The sequence below is a fragment of the Diadema antillarum genome, unplaced genomic scaffold, assembly GCF_040938485.1.
Source record: "Diadema antillarum isolate AM-2024a unplaced genomic scaffold, OU_Dant_1.0 seq00000690_RagTag, whole genome shotgun sequence".
NCBI classification, from domain to species: Eukaryota; Metazoa; Echinodermata; class Echinoidea; order Diadematoida; family Diadematidae; genus Diadema; species Diadema antillarum.
Genome location: NW_027271595.1, coordinates 89,985 through 111,227, shown reverse-complemented (window position 1 = coordinate 111,227; position 21,243 = coordinate 89,985). Strand labels below are relative to the sequence as shown.

The 21,243-nt window shown below is 39.6% G+C and overlaps 1 protein-coding gene across 1 annotated transcript; it reads left to right on the top strand.

Moving 5' to 3' along the window:
• Window positions 1-18,284: 18,284 nt before the first annotated feature.
• On the top strand, window positions 18,285-20,157 carry LOC139737346 (dopamine receptor 1-like). The gene is made up of 2 exons (XM_071648023.1): window positions 18,285-19,157; window positions 20,146-20,157. Exons 1-2 carry the CDS (start codon window positions 18,285-18,287, stop codon window positions 20,155-20,157), a joined length of 885 nt encoding a protein of 294 aa, XP_071504124.1.
• Window positions 20,158-21,243: the final 1,086 nt, after the last annotated feature.

Here is a 21,243-nt window from a genome sequence, read left to right as displayed (position 1 = left end):
ATGAACATACGTGTACACACATCACAAGCTTGGAGTGCAACATCCTTTGCAGCCTGTGTCCAGGGCCCACTCCAGGGCCCTGGACACATACCATCATAAATGCTCTCTAGTGTTTTCTCAGCCATTTTCTAAAAGATAGTCAACCTCGCCTAGTCGAATCTATTTGGACTGAAAGAACAGCTTTGACTTTTAATAGAGAAAATTTGACTTATGAGGGATTAAAAGCAATAGAACATGAAGAGAAGAGGACTTGAAAAAAAAACCTTCGACTTCGGTGATTATTTGACTTAAAGGACAAGTTCACCTTCATATACATGTGGATTGAGTGAAGGTAACAATATTAGTATAACACATCAGTGAAAGTTTGGGGAAAATCTGACAATCCGTTCAAAAGTTATGAATTATTAAAACATCTGTACAATCACTGCTGGAGGAGAAGACTACTACAGTGTATGATGTCACATGCGTACAACAATATAAGGAAAATAAAAAGAGAATTTCACAAAACTTGACTTTTTGAATAAAGTGCACATTTCTTCTACTTGTTACTGACGTATGTTAGGGGTAACATTATTCCCTCTGACTTCTGAAAGAGAGAAGTCGAGTGTTCTTTTATTATGTGAGAAAAGTGAGAATATCTTGAATTTTCTTTATAATTTCTTTATATAGTTGTACTCATATGACTACACAAGCTATAATAGTCTTCTCATCCAGCCGTGACTCAGCAGAAACTTCAAAAATGCATAACTTTTGAATGAATTGTCCGATTTTCCTCAAACTCTCATTGATGTGTTCTACTAAAATTGCTGCATTCACTCAACCCACATGTCTATGAAGGTGAACTTGTCCTTTAAGCAAGGTTGACTGTATATGACAAAAAGAAAGTTGAGCGGAGAAATGCAAGTTTAAAGCAGAAGAAAACACATCTTGAAAGGGAGGCACACAGTTAGAACAGGAGAAATTCAAACCCAAGTGGGTAACGTGGGAGACATTGAGAAAACGGCCTCAAAGTGGGAGATCTCCTGCTGAAAGCAAAAGAATTGGAGTCTCTTCATAATATGTTTGTAGAGTTGTTTAATTCAATAAAAAAGTAATAGACAAAATTACATCTAGAGGTACAAACAACTCTTAACCACAATGACACTGGCATTGACTAATGCACCTATGATATGTGCACCTATGATATGATATGATATGTTATAAAGGCACTCAGGGCGAGCTGACCAAAAATTCCTCCAGAATGACTTCTATGCTAATCCAGGGGGATTTCATCTTAATGAGCTCAGATACAACAAAGGGACAACATTGACTTAATTCCACTGAAGTCAACACTGATCACTGAGAAAACAATCTGCATATGGCAGGTTATACCATGCAATTTTACGAAAAGTAAGTATATGTACCTTCTTGTCTTCCATGACTTTGGTGGCATTCTTCTTTCGTGCGCCATCTTGAGTGCCCCTGAAGAGAAGACTGCTTCCTCCTCCGAGATTTTACCTCATCTTCTGGGTGGTGATTTCTTCGTTGTCGGTTATCATCAGATGCAGACTCAAAGCAGCTGTTGTATTTGTTGTGACAGTTGACATCACTGGAGCCATTGACGTCAATCCTTGTGGAAGACAGAAATGACATATGGCCATCAAATCCTTCCTCCTGCTCCGTGCTTCTCCTGCCAGTTTGGGGTTTTGGTATTCTATCTCCAGCGCTGCTCTTACCTGTCGGCTTGTGGTGCCGAAAGTTGCTGTGGGACTCCTTCAACTGGTAACATTCCTGTTTTGTTTGATCAAGTGCAGCATTCTTCTGTATCCTGTGCCCTATATGAGCCGGTCGCTTGCCATCCTTGTCTTTTGATGAGTCTCTCTGACTAGGATGGTAGCGCACATGGTCTTTCTGAGCTACAGCATCAGACCCATTAGAGCCTCTATGAGGATGATATTTCTGAGAAGTGGTTTGTTTCCTGTCTGAACAGGGAGGGCCATTAGCTAATTTGGAGAGGCAAGAAGACCCACTTGCAGGATTTTTTGGCCTTTCTGACTTTATATTTTCTGCTCCTTTCTCCTCTTTGAATGGTCTGTGTCCACTGGTTCCACAAAGTCTGCGGGCTTGAAACAAATCATCTTCAGCTCCCTTTGCCTTGCTTCCTCTGCTCTTGGAAGAGTGATCATGCACACATGATTCATGCAGGTTTGACTTCATGCAGGCACTTGCACCAAGATCATCCTCGGAGCACCTGAAATCCTGGATGTGCTGCTTTCCAGATGTAAACAGCTTTCGCTCAGGCAGAGTCAGTTGTTCAGAGCTATACTTTGTACTCGGGGATAGCTTACAATCTCCATTTACACGCTTTTTCATCTGGACCTCAGGCTTGTGGTAGTTTGGTTTCCTTGACTCTGGAGACATTTCTATTAAATCCTCAATCTCTTCTCCACCAGTGTCACTGTCGTCATCGTCACTGCTAAAGACCAATATTTCCATGTCCTTTCTCAGGCCATTTCTTGATTGCGCACATTCTTTCTGCTCCTCTTGAAACTCAAGGCCTCTTGATGTTGGCTTTTGTTTTTCATCTCTCCTCATACTAACTTTGTTCGATGGGGATTTTGCAGCAGAATCCAACATCATGTGGCCAAATGGTGAGGTAATGCTTGGAGTCTTAGCCAACCTTGTGAGATTTCGTGAAGACCGCTGAAAAGGAGAGGGAGTTGTCATGGTCTCCAGTGTACATTCCTGCCCACATAATGACTCTGCCATCTTCAGGTCATCACTGCTGCTGTTAGTTAAGAGTGACACGTTGCTTTCGTCGTCCTCACCACTGGAACATAACTCAGCTGCTTGCAATTTGGAAAAATGGCATTTAGGCACACTTTTCTCCAGCTCGTTTTTAAGCTCAGCAACAACAAACGTGTTGGATTTCCTGTCAGTCTCTGAATGATCCCTCACATTTTCCTGGGAACCCTGGGTAGGAGATTCCTGGTGTTGTTTGTCAATAGAAGCTGCTGAATCTCGAGTGTCTGTCACAAGGTCCTTGATCAACGTCTCCCTGTGGGGGCTGAAAGCTAAACCCCTACCAACCCTCCTGCCCTTGGCAGTCCTGCCAGTGCCCTCTGCCTTTGATGATAAGACTGGCATTGGTCTGTTTAACAGCTGTGGTAAGGGAGACTTGAAGAAGTCCATGATGTTGCTGAGGATATCTTCAGAGGAATTTCTACCCTTCATTCCGTCGCATCCTATAGGGTACTGGAATGCTTTGCTCTGGGACTTTGGCACATTTCTGCTATGTGGTGTTTTAGGAGTCCTCAAAAGTTTGCTGCACGACTCTCTGACATAGTCTGATCCATGATCTTCATGACCACCTGGAACATTCCATTTCCGTGGCAAAGGTGAAGCGGGAGATATGGCATGATCTTTCTTCCTGTGATCACTTCTTAGTGTGGCCAGTTCCATTTGCCCTCCAGGACACTTCACCAGTTCAATACTACTTTCTCTTGCATGACCAGTAGCATTAGTGACGGCATCAGCATCTCCAAGCAAGTCAAAGTCACTTTCATCAAAATGGCCTGCTAAAATAGTGCTCCCATTGTGTGCAAGGAATGGTGAGTCTTCTGGAGACAGGTCTTCTATCTCTCTGCTGTTGCTTACATGAGTTCTTTGGACAATGTCTGACTTTCCAGGAAAACTTAGAGCTCTTCTTGATGTGTTCCTTGTAGACTCTCCCTCTGACCCATTTAACTGTTCAAAATGTTGCTCATGAAGGACAGAGCTCCTCTTGTGGTTGGGTGCACCCGATGTCTCTTCTGTTGAAACAGAAGCATCATCTGTGGCACTATCCCCATTGTTTTCAACAAGCATTGACTTAAGCTTCCTCACAAACCTAGCCTTCACTTGAGCGAGAGACACTTCTTCTTCGACAAGCTCGTCACCATCTTCAGTCTCATCACCACTCAGTGGAAACAGATCTTCTGTTGAGGAGTCCTGGCTCTCTTCCTCTTGATCAGTATGAGCCAAAGCTGCTGTAGGATGCTCACCATCATCATCCAAGATGGGAGTAGTATCTTGGATGCAGGCATCCTGGAATGCATCATCACTCAAACTGGTCACTTGCATGTTGTCACTGGGAGAATGGGAATGTCTGCTTTGATTGACAGCTTTCTCCCTTGTCAGAGAATCTCTGTCATCTCCAAAGACATCCTCCCCTGCATCTTCATGTCTTAGAACACATTTTCCACTCCATCTGTCAGCCTCGGGTGTATTCGTTGGGCCACTGCACACTGATTCCAGATCATCGTCTGATTCATCTGACGAGTCAGCAGAAGAAAGCCTGCCTTCACCTGACAAGAGGGTAAAGGAATATCACAAAAAGGTCTGTTGATACCCATTTCATATGACAAGACAACGAATCACACAGTGAACAAAAGTTGTTCTTGTCAATTATACAGGCTACATAATTTGAGTAAACAGTACAGGATATTCTCTTTCTTTACACAAATTATTTGCAGTCTCTGCTCCTTTCAACTTCTTTAGAAATAATTTTCTCTCCTATAAAATGATGCAGTTTTATTTTGAACTACGTAAATGAGACAATTATGTACCGCTATATCACTGACCTTAACATGAGCAGAACATTTCAAGAGTTTTAATTGATGAACTGGACGTTTGCATTAATTGTACATAAAAATTGATTACTAGCAGCAAATACATCTGTCAGCATTGGATATTCAACCATTTAGAATTAAATCTAGTCTGCATCTCCAGTGTAAAGACAGACACTTCTGAACATATTGCTTTTTGATCTATTGACTTGAAGTAACATAAAGGAATTTAATAAATAACAGATTGCAAATATTTATTGTAGCAGTTTGCTGAACTGTCATCTTATCACATTTTAGTTGATTAAAGAGAGATTGGTCAGCTTGTGGTGACATCATACAATCCTGTTGTAGCTAAAGATGTCTATTTGAATTATCGGATTATGATTTCATCATCTATATCATTTGAGTTTTCATGCCAGATTCTAAGAAATCAAACACATAACTACAGTGTACTTCTGATTATTGCAGAGTATATGTTCTGCTATACATACTCAGAACTTGAATTAAACTGTGTAAAGTCTAAGTTTTACCTTGTTCCATTCCAATAATTTCTGGATGTGCACTGAAGGAGTTGTACTTGTAGCGCATAAGTGTACCCAAAGCAGAGGAAGTGTCATTCGTGAAGTCAAGGTTTTGCTGGAGGAGCAAAAACAGAATTCATATCAATATAAGTAGCGAAACATGTGAATCAGTCCACTCAACTTCAATTAATTCAATTACTTTTACTGATCTCTTCCATCCCTCAGATATAACATCAAATGGAGGACCCTTGTGAAAGGGAGTTAAGTCTCACATGTGTAAAAGATCCCACAGCACTTCCTTGCAAAGAGCAGGGTGCTAACCCGGTCCATGTTCCACCCTACACACCCACTCCAGAAATCGGGCGAATAATGCCGACCCCTCGTGGTTGGCCCCAGCTGACTTAGTAATAGTCAGCATCAAGATCAACCAGGCACATTGTCTCGTATGAAGAATAAGAAGAGGACTGATCACTTGCTTTAAATTCTGTTTTCATAATTGCAAGATTTGTTGGTTCCACTTTTCAAGGGGAGGGGCAGTTGAGGACTGTATGGATGTTCACATACGTAAAGCTTCAGCTCATGTACTGATATGCAATTTTTCATATTAGACAATATTAATAATAATAATAATAATAGCTGGTTTTTATATAGCGCATTTCACACACTTCAGGGTTTCAATGCGCTTTACAGACTATTATTACCCCGGTCACTGGAAACATTATTTCCAACCAGCACTAACAGTGCTCATTCTCCACTCCCTGGGGAGCATTCCAGCCAGTCGCAGCCATTTTACAGGCGCGCACATGCTGATCAACCAACATAAGCTTTCTCATCCTACCGGGTACCCATTTATACTCCTGGGTGGAGAGCAGCAATGTGGATAAAGTGCCTTGCTGAAGGGCAAACGTGTCGGGCTTGGCATGGGCTCGAACCCACGAACCATACCACGCTCATGTCGTTCACAGACGAGCACTCTTATCCACTCAGCCACGACACCTCTCGATGTCATAAAGACAAAATAGACAAACAAACAAAAATAGAATGTTACCAGCGGGAAAATTCCATCTTCTCCTCTTGCTTCCTCATCAGTGAAAAAGGATGATGTCTTGGATGAAGAAAGAGTGGAACCCAAGGCACTGTCTGAACTTACACCTCCCTTCCTCTTTAATCCTGGCAAATTGAAAACAAAAACAAAAACAAACAGTGAGGTTATTCGCTTCGAGACACTTCAGCCTTTCACACTCTACTTACCTTGGAAGGTATACATATATAGTCTGCGCATTGATTGCTCTGAATGGTAACATAAAGTTGGGTATATTTTACTTGTTAAATTATTAAATGAAATCACATTTTATCTAATGATAAAGCGTATAACAGAAGTTAATTTCATCCAGAATATGTGCAAAAGTGCAAATCTGAGGTGTATGTTGTGAAAGTATTGGAAACTGTGCCCTCCTGGAAAGCCAATATATCACCATTCCAATTAATTGCAGCAAATTAAACTACTATGATATATGCTTCAAGCATGGCTCTCTATGTCAGATTGGTGTTCAGACATATCCAGTCAAGTTATTTGAATTTTATTTCAGCAATCTTTGCACAATTTCTATTTGCGCATCCTTGTGTCTTTACCGTTACGTACCACTCATATTTTATACGTAAGGATGGTGAAAAGTAATGACCAAATAAAACATAAAGACATATCTCCCTCTGAGTGTGGCAGGTTATTATGCAATGAGACCTGAATCAATTGTCTTTCTATCAGCGAGGCAGATCAAGGTTGGCACATACTTTAAATATTTTTGAGTGGAAATCAAATGGAATAAGACTGTTGTGACTCCATCCCTTGAACCTCCTTCTAAAGTACACTGTATGACATGAGTATCGTGATGATAATCAATGGAGAATAACATTAATTCCTGTGGTCCACCTTTTGTTCAGAAAAATACATTTCTACCACTGTCAGAATAAGGTATATTTCATAGGAAAGTTGTTTCCTGATCTTTAAGATACATCAAGGAGTACATGTATACAACACTACCTTTTTTCAGATCAGTTGCGAGGACAGTCCATCCAAACGGCTGAAAGAAGTTCAGTTTTTTAGATTCTACAAACAAAAAATGAAAGACATGGCATGTTAAAGTTAAATCAACAACATTTTATTAAGTTCTAAATTATAGAAAATGCTGCAAATGACCTTCAAACACTTTTATTTCAACTTTTAAAAAAAGGAAATAAACATATTTGAAAAGTGTGTTTTTAGGCTTTTAGCAGAGTGAAAAGTCTGAAATCATATCAAACTTCCCTCTCACATCCCTGCATGACTATCAACAAATATTGTCAACAACAAACAATAGGACTTTATTAGGAGTAGCAATAGAAGAAGTAGAAGTGAAGTTGATAAGCAGAACTGCCATCACTGTTAAGATACTTGTTACATACACCAATGAATTTTCATGAATAGAAGACAAGAACAAAGAAGAATTGGATACTATGGACAGATCACTTGCCAGCAAATGTTTGGAAAGCACTTACAGTCATCATGTATTAATCAAATTATTTCAATGCTTCAGAGATTTTTAAAAAAAACTGACTCCTAAGAAATAACAGTATACATATAATATGAGAGCTACAGCTGTATCAAAATTGACAATAACACATCCATAATTCAACCACCAGCTACATACATGTAGAAATCTTTTCATTCTACGGGGGTTTAAATTTGGTACGGGAGGTCAAATTTTGGTATGGGTACCTGTGCATTAAGCCGCCCATAAATTCATCCACAATGGCGTCCAAAATTTGACTGCCTGCTACATGTAGACACCTTTGCTTTTGCATGGAGTCAATTTTGGGCATGGGAGGTCGAATCTTGGTGTGGGTTTTTGTGTCATGAAATGAATTTTAATACCTCCTTTAAAAGGATGAGCATATAAATTCAAACCTTACCAGTTTCATTATCCACTGCCAGCTGGTTGAGGTCCACAACTGGAGAATCTTCAAATGGCTTGTCATACTTTAAAGACAAGAAAAAAGACGGGATGTAAATTTATGCATAGAAATTGAAGGGAATGCATTCCAACTTGATGCTACTGATGCAGATGTGGATACAAAATAAGATGTAGACAGAAAGATCCGTCTGTCCGGAGGACTCTTTTATATTTTGCCATTAACGTTGTCCTCCGTAGACAGACGGAAGGTTGCAGTACCCATTGCTGTGTGGATGTTCTTAACCACTGTCTCTATGGAAAATTGGGTGAGGTACCTCACCCTTCTCGATTGCGTCTAATTCACGGCCCTAGGTCGGCAAATTTAAGCTTGTATGGTGAAATTATTTTTTTAAGAATACGTTACACTCACCAGATTAATGAATAATCCAATATTTTAGGAGAATTTTCAACGTAAAACACAGCCTGTCGCGTCGTCACATTCAAACTGCAGAAACATACACTATGAATCTATTAGCCAATCACATGCGAGGTAGTTTCTACGTGTTTGTTTTACTAAAACACGTACCTCGCATGTGATTGGCTTAGCAATTGTTACAGATTCAAAATGGCGACTTACTGCTCGCGAACGGCGATGTTGCGATATCGATAAAATTTCTGCATTATAACCGAGGTCATGTGAGTATTTCGATTGCAAAATGTGAGAAATTTATCCCAAATATTGCTGCATAATGTGTCATGTCATGTCATACTTGTTTGAATGTAAAAAAGCTGTCTGAAATTTGGTTTATCGTAACGTTTGATCTGTGCGCGACTGCTCCACACAGGAGCGGCAATCATTGACTTCGGTCTGTATACGGAGGGGATCCGTGAAGCCAGACGCAGTCTCCGCGGAACATTCCCCGACGGACAGATACAGACCGATCTTTCGGTCAAAATAAGATGAAGCTTTAGACAGGTATTTGAACATCTTAATCTAACCCTGTATTTACATTATTAGGCCTACTAGATTTTATGTCCATCACATGTTCATAATTGCAAGATTCATTTATGATTATGAAGCCAACAATTTGCTGAAATTTACATGATTAAAATTTATCTACAGTCGTGTAAATCAAATTTACTTTTAGACAAACAACTTACATGACTTATGTCTAGCTAGTCATGTTAATTATTGTTATAGTTAGTCTAGTAACAAAATTACTAACGTGGAGAGTCTAGACTTGGCCTTAACGTAGTAAAGATCTTTAAATTACTAACGGTAACCATCGGTTGAATTAGGAATAACAGTTGAGTTAGGATTTATTCTTTCGACTCGTCACTTTCATTTCCAATCTAGCAAAGCTATTAAAGAAGGAACACTCAAAATTGACATTTTCCTAATACAACAAAACAGCCCTTAGGTTAACCACCCATTTCTTACTCCTACCTCATGTTCATTATTTGCAACTCTGACTTTTTTTAGAAATAGAATGTTCAAAGTTCAAGTTGGTTAGACAAATTTGAGGTAGATGCATGCACAAACTCAAATATCATTATATGGGACTGTACAAATACTGCGGCCACCGCTCGCTTGCTTAACTTGACAACACTGCGCGATATGCGCGTATATAAATCATAGCTACTGCAATACTAAATACCTTATTGATAATGGATTCAAAATTGAGGCGAAGTCTGTCCTTGACTTCCATCGCTCGTGAATCTGCAGAGCATCTCTCTCTACAATTCGTCCTGACGGTCGATCGTCTATTCGTGGGTGGCGCCATCTTTTAGTTTCGCAGTGAAGCGCCACTCGTGTTGATCGCCTCTCTTTTTCGAGGTCGAGGTACTACGCCACCTACGATGGTCAGGAAAACTAGGAATTTTTTAAATAGCTGTGTTTGTTTGTTTGTTTGTTTGTTTGTTTGTTTGTTTGTTTGTTTGTTTTTGTTTTGTTTTGTTTTTTTTGTTTATAGGTAGACTATCCCACGTTGCTGCCTGAAATCTTTCGGATGAGACCTAAGGGGAAAAATAATCACAGTTCTAACAATTTATTGAAATATAGATCTAGGCCTAATGTAAGCGAGAAAAGAAGATCACAATAGGCCTAACAAATGTTACAGGCGTACTGCATGGCCCATTTTTGCCCTCGGGCTTTTCAATAATATTGCTTTTGCCCCACTGCACTGATCTTTCATTCGGGGCTTTCAAAGCGTCTTCACCACTCACTGGCATTACGTTATTGCACTGAGTGATCTGTATGAATTCTGTCCGGAAATTAATTATACTGAAAATGAAATAGGGTATTTGTTTTCGTCGGGTAACAGACATGGAAGACGAGGGAGTAATGGATACAGGCCTTCCAAAATACCTGCTGGTGAATCGATCAACAAAATGAAAAGAAGTGTAAGAAAAGGAGAATAAATTCCCCTTTGCGTGAATGGATCACACTAGTCGTGAAATGTGTATGTGTATATTAAAATGTTATAATCATTGATGGAAATGAAATAAGCGAAATGACATAAAATGAAAGGTTGAGTTTCCTTACATCGCAAAAGCAAGAACGCCGGACACTCACAAAAGTAACAGAAACATGGACCCGTTGAGAATGATGACCAGCAAAATCTATCAAAATAGCCCATACGGTGCAACGGACTATGACATAGGTACGGATGTTTAGAAGTGCCACCGAGAATACGAGATAATTCATCTCCTTCTCGTTTTTGTTTTTTGTTTGTTGGTTGGTTTTTTTTTTTGTTTGTTTGTTAGTTTGCTTTTGTTTGTTTGGTTGTTTGTTGTTGTTGTTGTTGTTGTTGTTTTTTGTTGTTTTTCGTGTTTTTTTTTGTTTTTTTTTTGTTTTGTTTTTTTTTTTTTTTTTGGGGGGGGGGGGGGAGGTGGGGGTCAGTCCAAACCCGGGAACCGATATCTCATTGTCTTGAATTCCCTGTTCAGATTAGAGAAGACAAGATCTCCCATCACACGGTCTTCTATCCCCAGGGGTAGAAGTCGAGAAGACGAGTTCTCGGACCATTACAGACTTGGTTCTATCACAGAGACCTGATATACAAGCAAACTACGATAATGGATTGACACGCATAAAGGATCTGCTTCGACTGTCGGTACCTTTTGTGAGGAAGGGAGGGTGAAAATGTCTAACTGGAGAGTACAACATACTGTGTAAACATCGCGAATAGCTTAGCTTAATATTAATGTCTGCACCACATGATTTAATACAGGGAAATTATCTACTTCTCAATGCGCATATAGTATATACTTGTAGATTACTGAAAATTGGGTGAGTGCCCAACCTAGAGTTCTACAAGGGTAATATGGATAATGGAAAGAGTTGTCAAATGGAAGGAGGACGCGTTGTATGAGCAGCAGGACACTCAGATGATGGCAACACTGTGAGGAGAACTGAAACCTGGGCCCCGTTTTATCAAAGGATAAAATTGATTTTAAATTTCTTTACCACACAGGTTCCTATAGACTTACAGTTGAAATCAACTACAATATGTATAATAATCAATTTTAACTCTTCATAAACCAGGGCCCTGGGCCCAAATGTAATTACTTTTGCATAGGAACGATTCCGCCTACGAACGTTGTGCAGTGCAAAGCCACACACACACACACACGCACACACACACGCGCGCACACACACGCATACACACACACGCACACACACAAAGAAAAGGCATCGACATGCATAATTGTATCACATTCATGGTGAATGAAACTTTCGAACATATCACCATTGTCTGTACAGGTACTTCGTTATCTGGCCAAGAAGGATATAAAGGAAGACAAACTCTCGACGTAACAGGTGGTATCCCGATGAATCCCGCCGAGAGCAAAAGCGTATAGGTCCTACTATAATTTAAAAAACATCATGTCGCGAGACTGCCACGTCTAGATGAATCATGTCATCCAGGACAGACGACCCTGATTATGATTGCGATCATGATCTTTTTACTTTGATGTCCATAGAAACAGTTGAGTAGGAGCTAGAGAAAGAAAGGAGATAAATGGATGAATCGTATTATGCCGATCGAGAACTATAGAAGAGAACATCCCAGAAGGTTGAGAAATGTGAGGACAAAAGTGATATTCTCATCGTGACTGTGGCAATACTAAGATATCTATACTCAGTTGAATTATAGATTACTGACTGCATAATTTCAATGCGACGTCTTGGAATAACAGAGCCTCGACGGAGGGCTATACCATGACCTGTGCAAAATCAATTCCTTGAACAAGAAAATAATCAGGTATGTATATTGTACGCAATAATAATTGATGTCACTGAAGAGCATAACAAAATATTAATTACCTCTGGTAATTACCAACGTAACATTTTATGTCATTGCACTGAACACGCAATCGGAAAGACAACAGGCTCCTCGTTGCATCAGCAGCAAAGTGATATCAAGCAATTTTCTGAAGATTTGACTGTCTTGAATATTGGCGACTCATTGTCCATGCGGTCAAAGAGCATTTGTATATAATTGGATCGCATTGTGAGCTCGTACTCGTTGTCCCAATAATTATGAATCTCTCCTTTGGGATCTTTATTGTTAATCCCAACGGTATAGTGGACGCATTGACAGGTTGGTAAAAAAACTAAACTTTTGATGCACCTGAACAAAAACAAAAACAAAAAGTTTAGTTACTAAGGTCCGGGCTTGGGACTTGATTGTTTCAAGACAAACAACAGTGCTATGATTTACAAATTTGGCTTTTGGATATAACGTGAGATGTGTTTGGACATACGTTTGGACGTGCGTCTGTTTGTTTAAAAAACCGCGTTCGATTTTCTGGCAAAACTTTAGAAGGGATATTATTTTGACTGTAAACAGTATTGCTCCAATGAAATAGAAATAAGAATTTGTTGAAACAACGTGCATGTATTGCGCTGGGTAACCTAAATGCTTGAGTATATTCCGAAACGTGGAATACGAATTGTCGAGCGAGTAGCACAGAGTTAAGGCACGATCAACAGTTTCGCACAAAAGCACGGTATGATCATGTTTCCAGTCCCCGCATGCAATCCCCTGTAAAGACCATATTATTATGGACATTAAGAAAGGATGAGCCATAATAAGAAACACTTTTCTTAAGAGCTCAAACTTATCAAAATTATTATGACCCTGTATACCAGCACAAAACAGCAATAACAATCCCCGACGCCCACAATCATATTAATAGACTAGCCCATTGTTTATGACTGAAATGAATGTATCTAAAGGTTGTGTTCAGCCTAGAGTGATAAGGTTAAGCCCCAGAATTTTGATCTTTGATACTGTGGTCCTTTACTTAATATTCAGAACTACATACAGACAAAATGAAATGCTTTCCCAATCATCTATAGGGTAAGGCTAACTATTGTGTGTGTGTGTGTGTGTGTGTGTGTGTGTGTGTGTGTGTGTGTGTGTGTGTGTGTGTGTGTTTGGATTTATACAAATTACAACTTTAGGCATTTCACTAAACAGTGAATAGAGTTCAGTCTCGTTATGCCGAAACTATAATCTCATAACCAGCATTCCAACCCCCCCCCCAAAAAAAAAAACAACCCAACAAAAACGGCTGCAATAAATTGCACGAGGTCTTCATTATCGTTTTCCTGGTGTCTCTCTTCTCCCTCCATCTCCCAATCTGATCCTCTCTCCCCTCCCCCTCCCCCTCCCCCTCCCCCGCCCCTTCCCTTTCTCTCCTTATGCTCTGATAGACTGATAGTCATCATTAAAGTAATAGTCCTTGTTCCGTAGCAGACACATCATGATGTGCTCTGCAATCTCATTAGAGAAGAGCTTTTGCGTGGATGCTTTTTCTTCCCCTTTTTACCGTTTTTTCTTTTTTCTTGCGAAGCTCCTAAAGACGGACCAGCACCATCGTCAACGCGCCAGCCACATAATTGACTACAGGTTTCACCATTATGGTTACAAAGGCCCACATTTACTTTTTGAGAAATAGAAGACGATGAGGCGTGGGATTAATAAAGTGTTCGTCTCATTCTGAGGGAGGGGGGGGGGGGGGTGAGGGAGACTTTTTGTCTAGATCATTGCGAACGATCCCCTTCTTACTGCAAAAAAAAAATGTGAATCATATTTTGCAAATTTCTGATGATGATCATTATTGAGTCTCTTCAAGCATTGTTAATTAGAATGTAACTCAGTGCATTTTTCCGCAAAGCACATAGACACACACACACACACACACACACACACACACACACACACACACACACACACACACACACACACACACACACACACACACACACTCAAGAACACGCAAACAGATGCATTTTGAATCTTACCAACGTATACGTATACGTATGTTCATATCTCTGAGAGAATGACGGAATTAGAACTCTTTTGTTAATCGACATCTTTTCAAGATAGGGTTGATAGCATGTATTAAAAAAAGAAATTATTGGTAGAGAGACGAAGTATATTAGCATTATGGAATTACATTCCTCTGAATGTATGGTCATAGACCTAATCGTCATACGATATGCAATATCTATCTTCTCGTAAAGCTAGATCATGTCAGAATTCAGCCACATGTAGTAAAATTCCATGGACGTGGGACAGAAAGACAATAGGCAATATAACTTGTAAGACCTGAATGAAAAACGGAAAAAAGTCCTGAAATTTTGCAGAAATGAAATAGGTTTGAACTAACGTCAGTTATTGTCTTTCCCTTTATACTCTCTTCCTTTAACCGTCTTTCTCCCGACTCGATCCTCCCTCTCTCTCTCTCTGTAAATTCCCACTTTCTTTTCCTCTCACTCTCTCTTTGTACACGTAATTGTTGATCAATAAAGAGTAACATCAAAGCGGGTATACCGTAAGGGTCAACAAAGGTACTGTTGGTGGTTTTTATGCATTTTTATTTCATACCAGTGCTGTTTGGATTTAAAAGCGGAATATCTGTAGTGGAAAATATGACACTTTGGATATTTAACTACTTTGGCAGGAGGAATTATAATTCCTACATGAACTGATGTAAACTGATTAATTTCGAACACAGATGACGTTTGTTTGAAAGAAATTGGTTCAGAAATGGCTGAAATATCAACGGAATATACGTCAAGATTTGTACTCAAGGTGCATGTCGTGCGAAATTAATGCACTTATAGTACGTGCATGGAGTCATGTTACCAACAAGATTCCCATGCGTGCGAACAACTAAGCGCCGTTAAGCCGTGAGAGACAGGGTAGGTGGTCCGTAGCGAGGGGAGAATTAGCAGTAGATAAGTGATCATTAATTTTGGATATTCTTGTTGAAAATTAGCGGAAATCACAAATAGATAACCAGATGATCTCACTCATGTACAGGATAGAATGAGACCATCTTTATCAGGAACATGTCAACTTTCATTTTGCTACATACCATGCATTACTGATCTGTACCCTTACGTAAGACAGTGATGCCGCAAAGGCAGGTCCTGGAGTTCAGGTACACCACTGACCACCAGGTCATCCAGAAACCATGGAAAGTCCTTGGGTTTAAGAGGATTTGTAAGGATTTTCAGACTTTTATGCTTTGATTCTCTCTTTTTCGTATGATAGATGTACATTTCGTTTAATGTAGGCAAACTGTGTGTGTATGTGTGTATGTATGTATGTGTGGGAACTTATTTTAAACTTCAATTGCTGATATGAAATGCATGAAAAACATATTTATACTTTGCCCGGCAGAAGCTGACAAATTGCGAAAGTACAATGACATTTTTTTTACATTTATATTTGTCATCGAGAAGAAAAACAGATGGCATACATTTATTGATGTGATTCCCAAGGCCCAGTGGTTTACAGCTGTATGAGCACACCAACGATGGATGACTAATGACTGAAGGATTATGAAAACATTTTGTATGAAATAATCATTAATTGTCAAATACTACTTGTGCTGAGATCTCATTCAATGCAATGTTTAATGTATAGATCAATCACACGCTCGCGTATGAAAATTATACACCTGAATAATATGTACATAAAAAGATCAACATTGCTGATGATGATTAAACTTAACCGAGTATACCTCGTGAAAAGAAAAAGATTAAATGACGTTTAATATAGATTAAACAGGCGGCGCTTTTCTAAAAAGCTTAATTGAACGAAAGTGAAAATCAAGTTCAATTTGTGTTAAAGTGCATTAGAATCGCGAACATAATTTTATGGATGTATAATGGCAATCGCAACTATACATCCCATCTTGTCTTCTCCTGGACACGAAAATCTCACTGAAAAAGCAATTGCTTTTTCTTGATGAGCTTGGGCGATGATTCATGACAAATTCTTCGAGCTGGAAACGAGACCGACATGGTGATGCGATCACCACTTTAATTTCATTTTCATTTCCACGACCCTCGTTTTTCAGATCAGTGGCAATGATCGTGGTGTAGCAATACTCATTTGAAAGAGTATTATTCTTTCATCGACGTTCCCTGACCACCAAGATGATAACGATGGTGAAGATAGTTATAAAGGTAGCAATTAAAAAATTGGAAAGTCAATATCGAAATGAATATGATAGCGTTAGTAATACTGATGATGATGATGATGATGATAATGATACTAATGACAATAATAGTAATTATAATAGTAATAGTAGTAGTAATAATAATAATGATAATATTATCATTATTATTATTATTATTATTATTATTATTATTATTATTATTATTATTATTATTGTTATCATTATCTGTTCATTATTATCATTCTAAGTCATTAAAATAGAACGAGATGAGGAAACTGTAAGAACGCTGGGTTCTTTATTACTGGATATCCTAATATATATTCCTGAGTGTTGTGCAAACCAAACGTCTAGAATGAGAAGACGTCACTCCCATGGTTCAGTCCTATGCAATTACGTGTTGTACCCCACGTGATATAACAAGAGATGCCGAATATAGAGACACAGACACAGACACCGACACCAATGGGTATACTTCAGTCAGAATGCGATGGTACTCCAACCCCCATCATCGATTATAAATAAAAGCTAAATTCATACTGCAAACACTCATGAACGTCTCCGCCAAGTCGCTTCGTATTTGACAGTGATATGAACTTGAGAATTTCATTCCATTCGATGGACATAACAACTGGAGCTCACATAGGGCACGTATATACTCCGATTAACGGTAATACAGTGTCTCGATATCTTCTTGCCCGTTCATTTTGGCTGCAGTCACTTAGTGATTACATCAAAAGAGCAATGTCTTTCAATTGCTTGCACGCAGTCTGCAGGACAAAGCATCAGACAACATACCAGTAAGTTCATCTCCCGTCCGCGCTCACTGTATGATTTTAATCTAGGTCAAGGTCTAGTTTATAATCATGAAAAGAAAGGCAGTGCCTTTTACTGTAACCATTTCGCCATCTCCGAATGGCCCATAGTTTACGATAGGAAGTAAAAACAACCCGGACGATGTAGTAAATGCATGAATAAACTGCAGGACGTACTGGTACTGTAGTAGTTTGAAATATGATTATAATTCTGTGCTTGTAGTCGACATTGGCATCTACAGAAGGAAGGCACCAAAATTCCTGCCGAAATAACCACTGTGGTGACTGGAAGCATTTAGTGTTGGTATATGTGCTTCATAGGCCTCTTGATACATAGTTAGCATGCATTTCATACGCATCATTTTGTGCTTATTCTTTTCTTTCGCCAGGTGTGGCTACCATGGAAGGAACACCAAGGAAAAGAGCCGGATTGACCAGTGGGGTGATTCCATCTTTGACCCGGAATGGATGATTATTCGGAGAAAAGAGAAAAAGTTGTAACTTTATTACAGTCGTTGTTAAAATGGCAAAGAACTTGACAACGTCATTAGACTCCATTATTTTGCACGAAGCCCCCTCCTTCATTACGTTCATCCTTGCCCCCCCCCCCCCCCACACACACACACACCCTGTTCGTGCAGCCGCTTATATTTTATTCATACAGCCGTTATGATGAATAAATGGACGAGAGAGCGACGAGACGCTTTCGTGTAATTAGGCCGAATGGAAAACGACAGTGGGAAAAAAAAAACTGCGTTGATCGGATGACTTCACGCATTAGCCTCCCAGCTTCACCAAGTGATCACTCTATTCAAAGTGACCGGGGATAGATTATCGATTAACGCGTACTCCTCCTGATCCGTTTGAAATTTTAAGAAGAATTCAACCCTCTTAGGAAAGGAGAACGTAAACCGGTGTAAGAGGATGTTAATAGATGGGAATACCACTATGCCTAATCCACTCCAAATCGGTGACGACGAGGCGGGGCGAGTGGTTTGGGTGCCACTTATCGATGCTGTCCTCGTTTTTATCATCGTCGCGTCTGTCTTCGGCAATCTGTTGGTTTGCATAGCCATCGCCATCGATCGCGATCTCCGAAAACCCAGCAATCTCTTCATCGGTTCTCTCGCCGTGGCCGATCTCCTTGTCGCCCTCCTTGTCATGCCGGTGTCGCTGTCTACTGACCTCATCCCTTCAAGCATTTTCGGAGATGTCCTCTGCAAAGCCTGGATATGTGCCGACATCGTGTTTTCTTCTGCATCGCTCTGGCACCTGCTTTTGATCAGCATCGACCGCTACCTACACATCAAGAAACCCTTCTTATACAAGCGATGGATGACAAACACCGTTGCTATAGCAACGATTGCTACCTTGTGGTTAGTGACCATTGCCAAAACCTGTATACCAGTTTATCTGGACTGGTATTCGAATGGTCCTTCGACTGGCCACAACGCCACATCAAGTTTAGTTTGGAAGTCTCAGTCAGTCGGAGACACGGGCAGCTCAGGGTGGACTCTTGCCGGATTTATCTATTGCGACCATGCTTACAATTTTACGTTCTCTATCGTGTCGTCGTGTATGGATTTTTTCTTCCCCAGTATAGTTATGGTAACTGTGTATGCGCGTGTCTACCTGATCGTCAGGAATCGCGCCAAAAAGTTACGCAGCGGCCACCTCGACGCGAGTAAACGCCATGGAGGGCGCGACGAACATACCACGGGTGAAATACGCGTCAGCAATCAGAATGCTTCTGACGTGAAAGCGTTGATCACGCTCGGCACCATTATTGGTCTTTTTCTCCTCTGCTGGTCTCCGTTTTTCGTAAACCTTGTAATCTGCGCCTTTCGTAGTTGTTACTCCTTTCATTCTCCCACTGAGGAAGTTTTCACCTGGTTCGGTTTCTTTAACTCTTGCCTAAACCCCTGTGTGTATGCAATTTCAAATCGCCAATTTCGTCGGTCATTCAAATACATCTTGCATGGTCGACCGAGGACCTGGATTTCGTACGCGTCTCGGAGACAAAGGTCGAGAGAAACTAACAGCTTGGCCCTCACTGAACAACGCCGAACCCATGTCCAGCGTTTGTAGCTGATATAAAGCACAATAACGATTCACCTTACCTTTACAGGGTAATATTGTATTATCGGCTAAAGAATTCTGAAGCTGTGATCAGATTTACAAAATAAGATCACCGTAGATGGAGTACATTGGGAACACCTGCGTCTAATAACCAACTGAAGAAGAGAACAACCGTATCCTGACCACTAACACCTTGTTTCTGGCACGTCGAACTTTGCGCAAATTTCCTCTGATTGTTAGTTTTCACCATTACTGGGCATTAAAAGAAATACGTTCAGAGGCAATTGTTGCCTTTGCAATTTGACATAAATTATAGTACGGGACCATCAACGCAGGATGGACGGCTCTCAGCGAATATTTGGAAATCGTGCTGAGAGAGAAGTACTTCGATGCTCAAGTCTTCTTCGATATTTTAAGTTAATGAATCAAACAATCAGAAGGTAGAAATTTGATTAAAATCAGGCGTAAAGTTTAAAAATGGAATGTGTGAAGTTTTATAATAAATGTTCAATGAAGCAATGACATTAGTAACTATCACTGTACAAAGTAGAGGAGGTAAGATGACTATAGAAATGTTAAGAGATATCTTGACAAGGCTGACAAGGTGGAAGACATCTTTTTCATTTTTTGTCATGTTATACATGACCTTAATTTCGTCAAACTACAGTTCTAATTACTAAGAACAATGTATTCACTCCACATTCTGATTCAATTGTCTTATTCACCGCAGTATGCGGCGTGAAACTTTGGTATAATCTGTCAATGATCTGTCTCTTCACAAGACGTCAGTTCCAAGTTGGAGATAGTCTGCAATGACCTCTGAACCACAGACTTCACAGAACTTGGATTGATCTTTGATGTTGAAGAGCAGTTGAAACCAGCTAAACACGAACGTGGTAATTTCCATTTATAAGTGCTGCATGAATAGCCATTTCATTTTAATTCAGTTGAAAAGTATTGACATTCCCCTCTACATTCCGATTTGTTTAATATGCACCTAGTTTATACATGAATATTTATAGCATAGTTTTCATGAAGACTATCATACCATTACGGTTTTAAATACCTCAGTAACAAGTCAGTTTCAAAAGGTCTGCAATGACCTTAATTATAGACACCTGCTCACGTTGTAACTAGGAACTGGCTTATTATCCAAATTATATCACTTTATCAATCTACCCTTTTCCACTTTCAATCCAAAGTTGCCTCTAGCTGTTATTACCCTGTTAATTTTTCTCCGCTCGTGTCTCCTTTCATTTCGTTTTTGTGCTTATAATTTCCTTTAATTATATAATTTATGATATATTTATGTGGAAAAGATGCGTACTGAACGCAATTTCTATCCATTATACGATCTTGTTCCGCTGTGTAAGTTTTGCTTTAGCAAACGCAGCAAAAAAAAAGAGAAAGTGAACACTTTTTCTATTTCATATTTTTCACAGAAGATTTAGACAAAAACCAATGTATTATATATCATATTCACAGTGATTTAATTGTCTATCAACGTGGTAGATTGTCACAAAGGGAAATTTGCACCTGAGTGAACACATTTGTTTTGTCCTCCGAGGCACAAAAGCAATATTTACAAAAATTGACACACGCCATTCATTTGCAAATACCATTCAAGATAACAAAGATAACAAAATATCAATTAAACGCAATGAGAGACATGAATAAAATACCAAAAATAAGTTCTCATTCTTTCATATCTCTTTATAGACTCAAACAGAAACAACGTGGGAAAATAAAGGGGAAGATAAGAATTTTCTGCCAACTCCAACTTCAATAATGACTTAGGGAGTAAAGCCACAAAGGTGATTGGATGGAT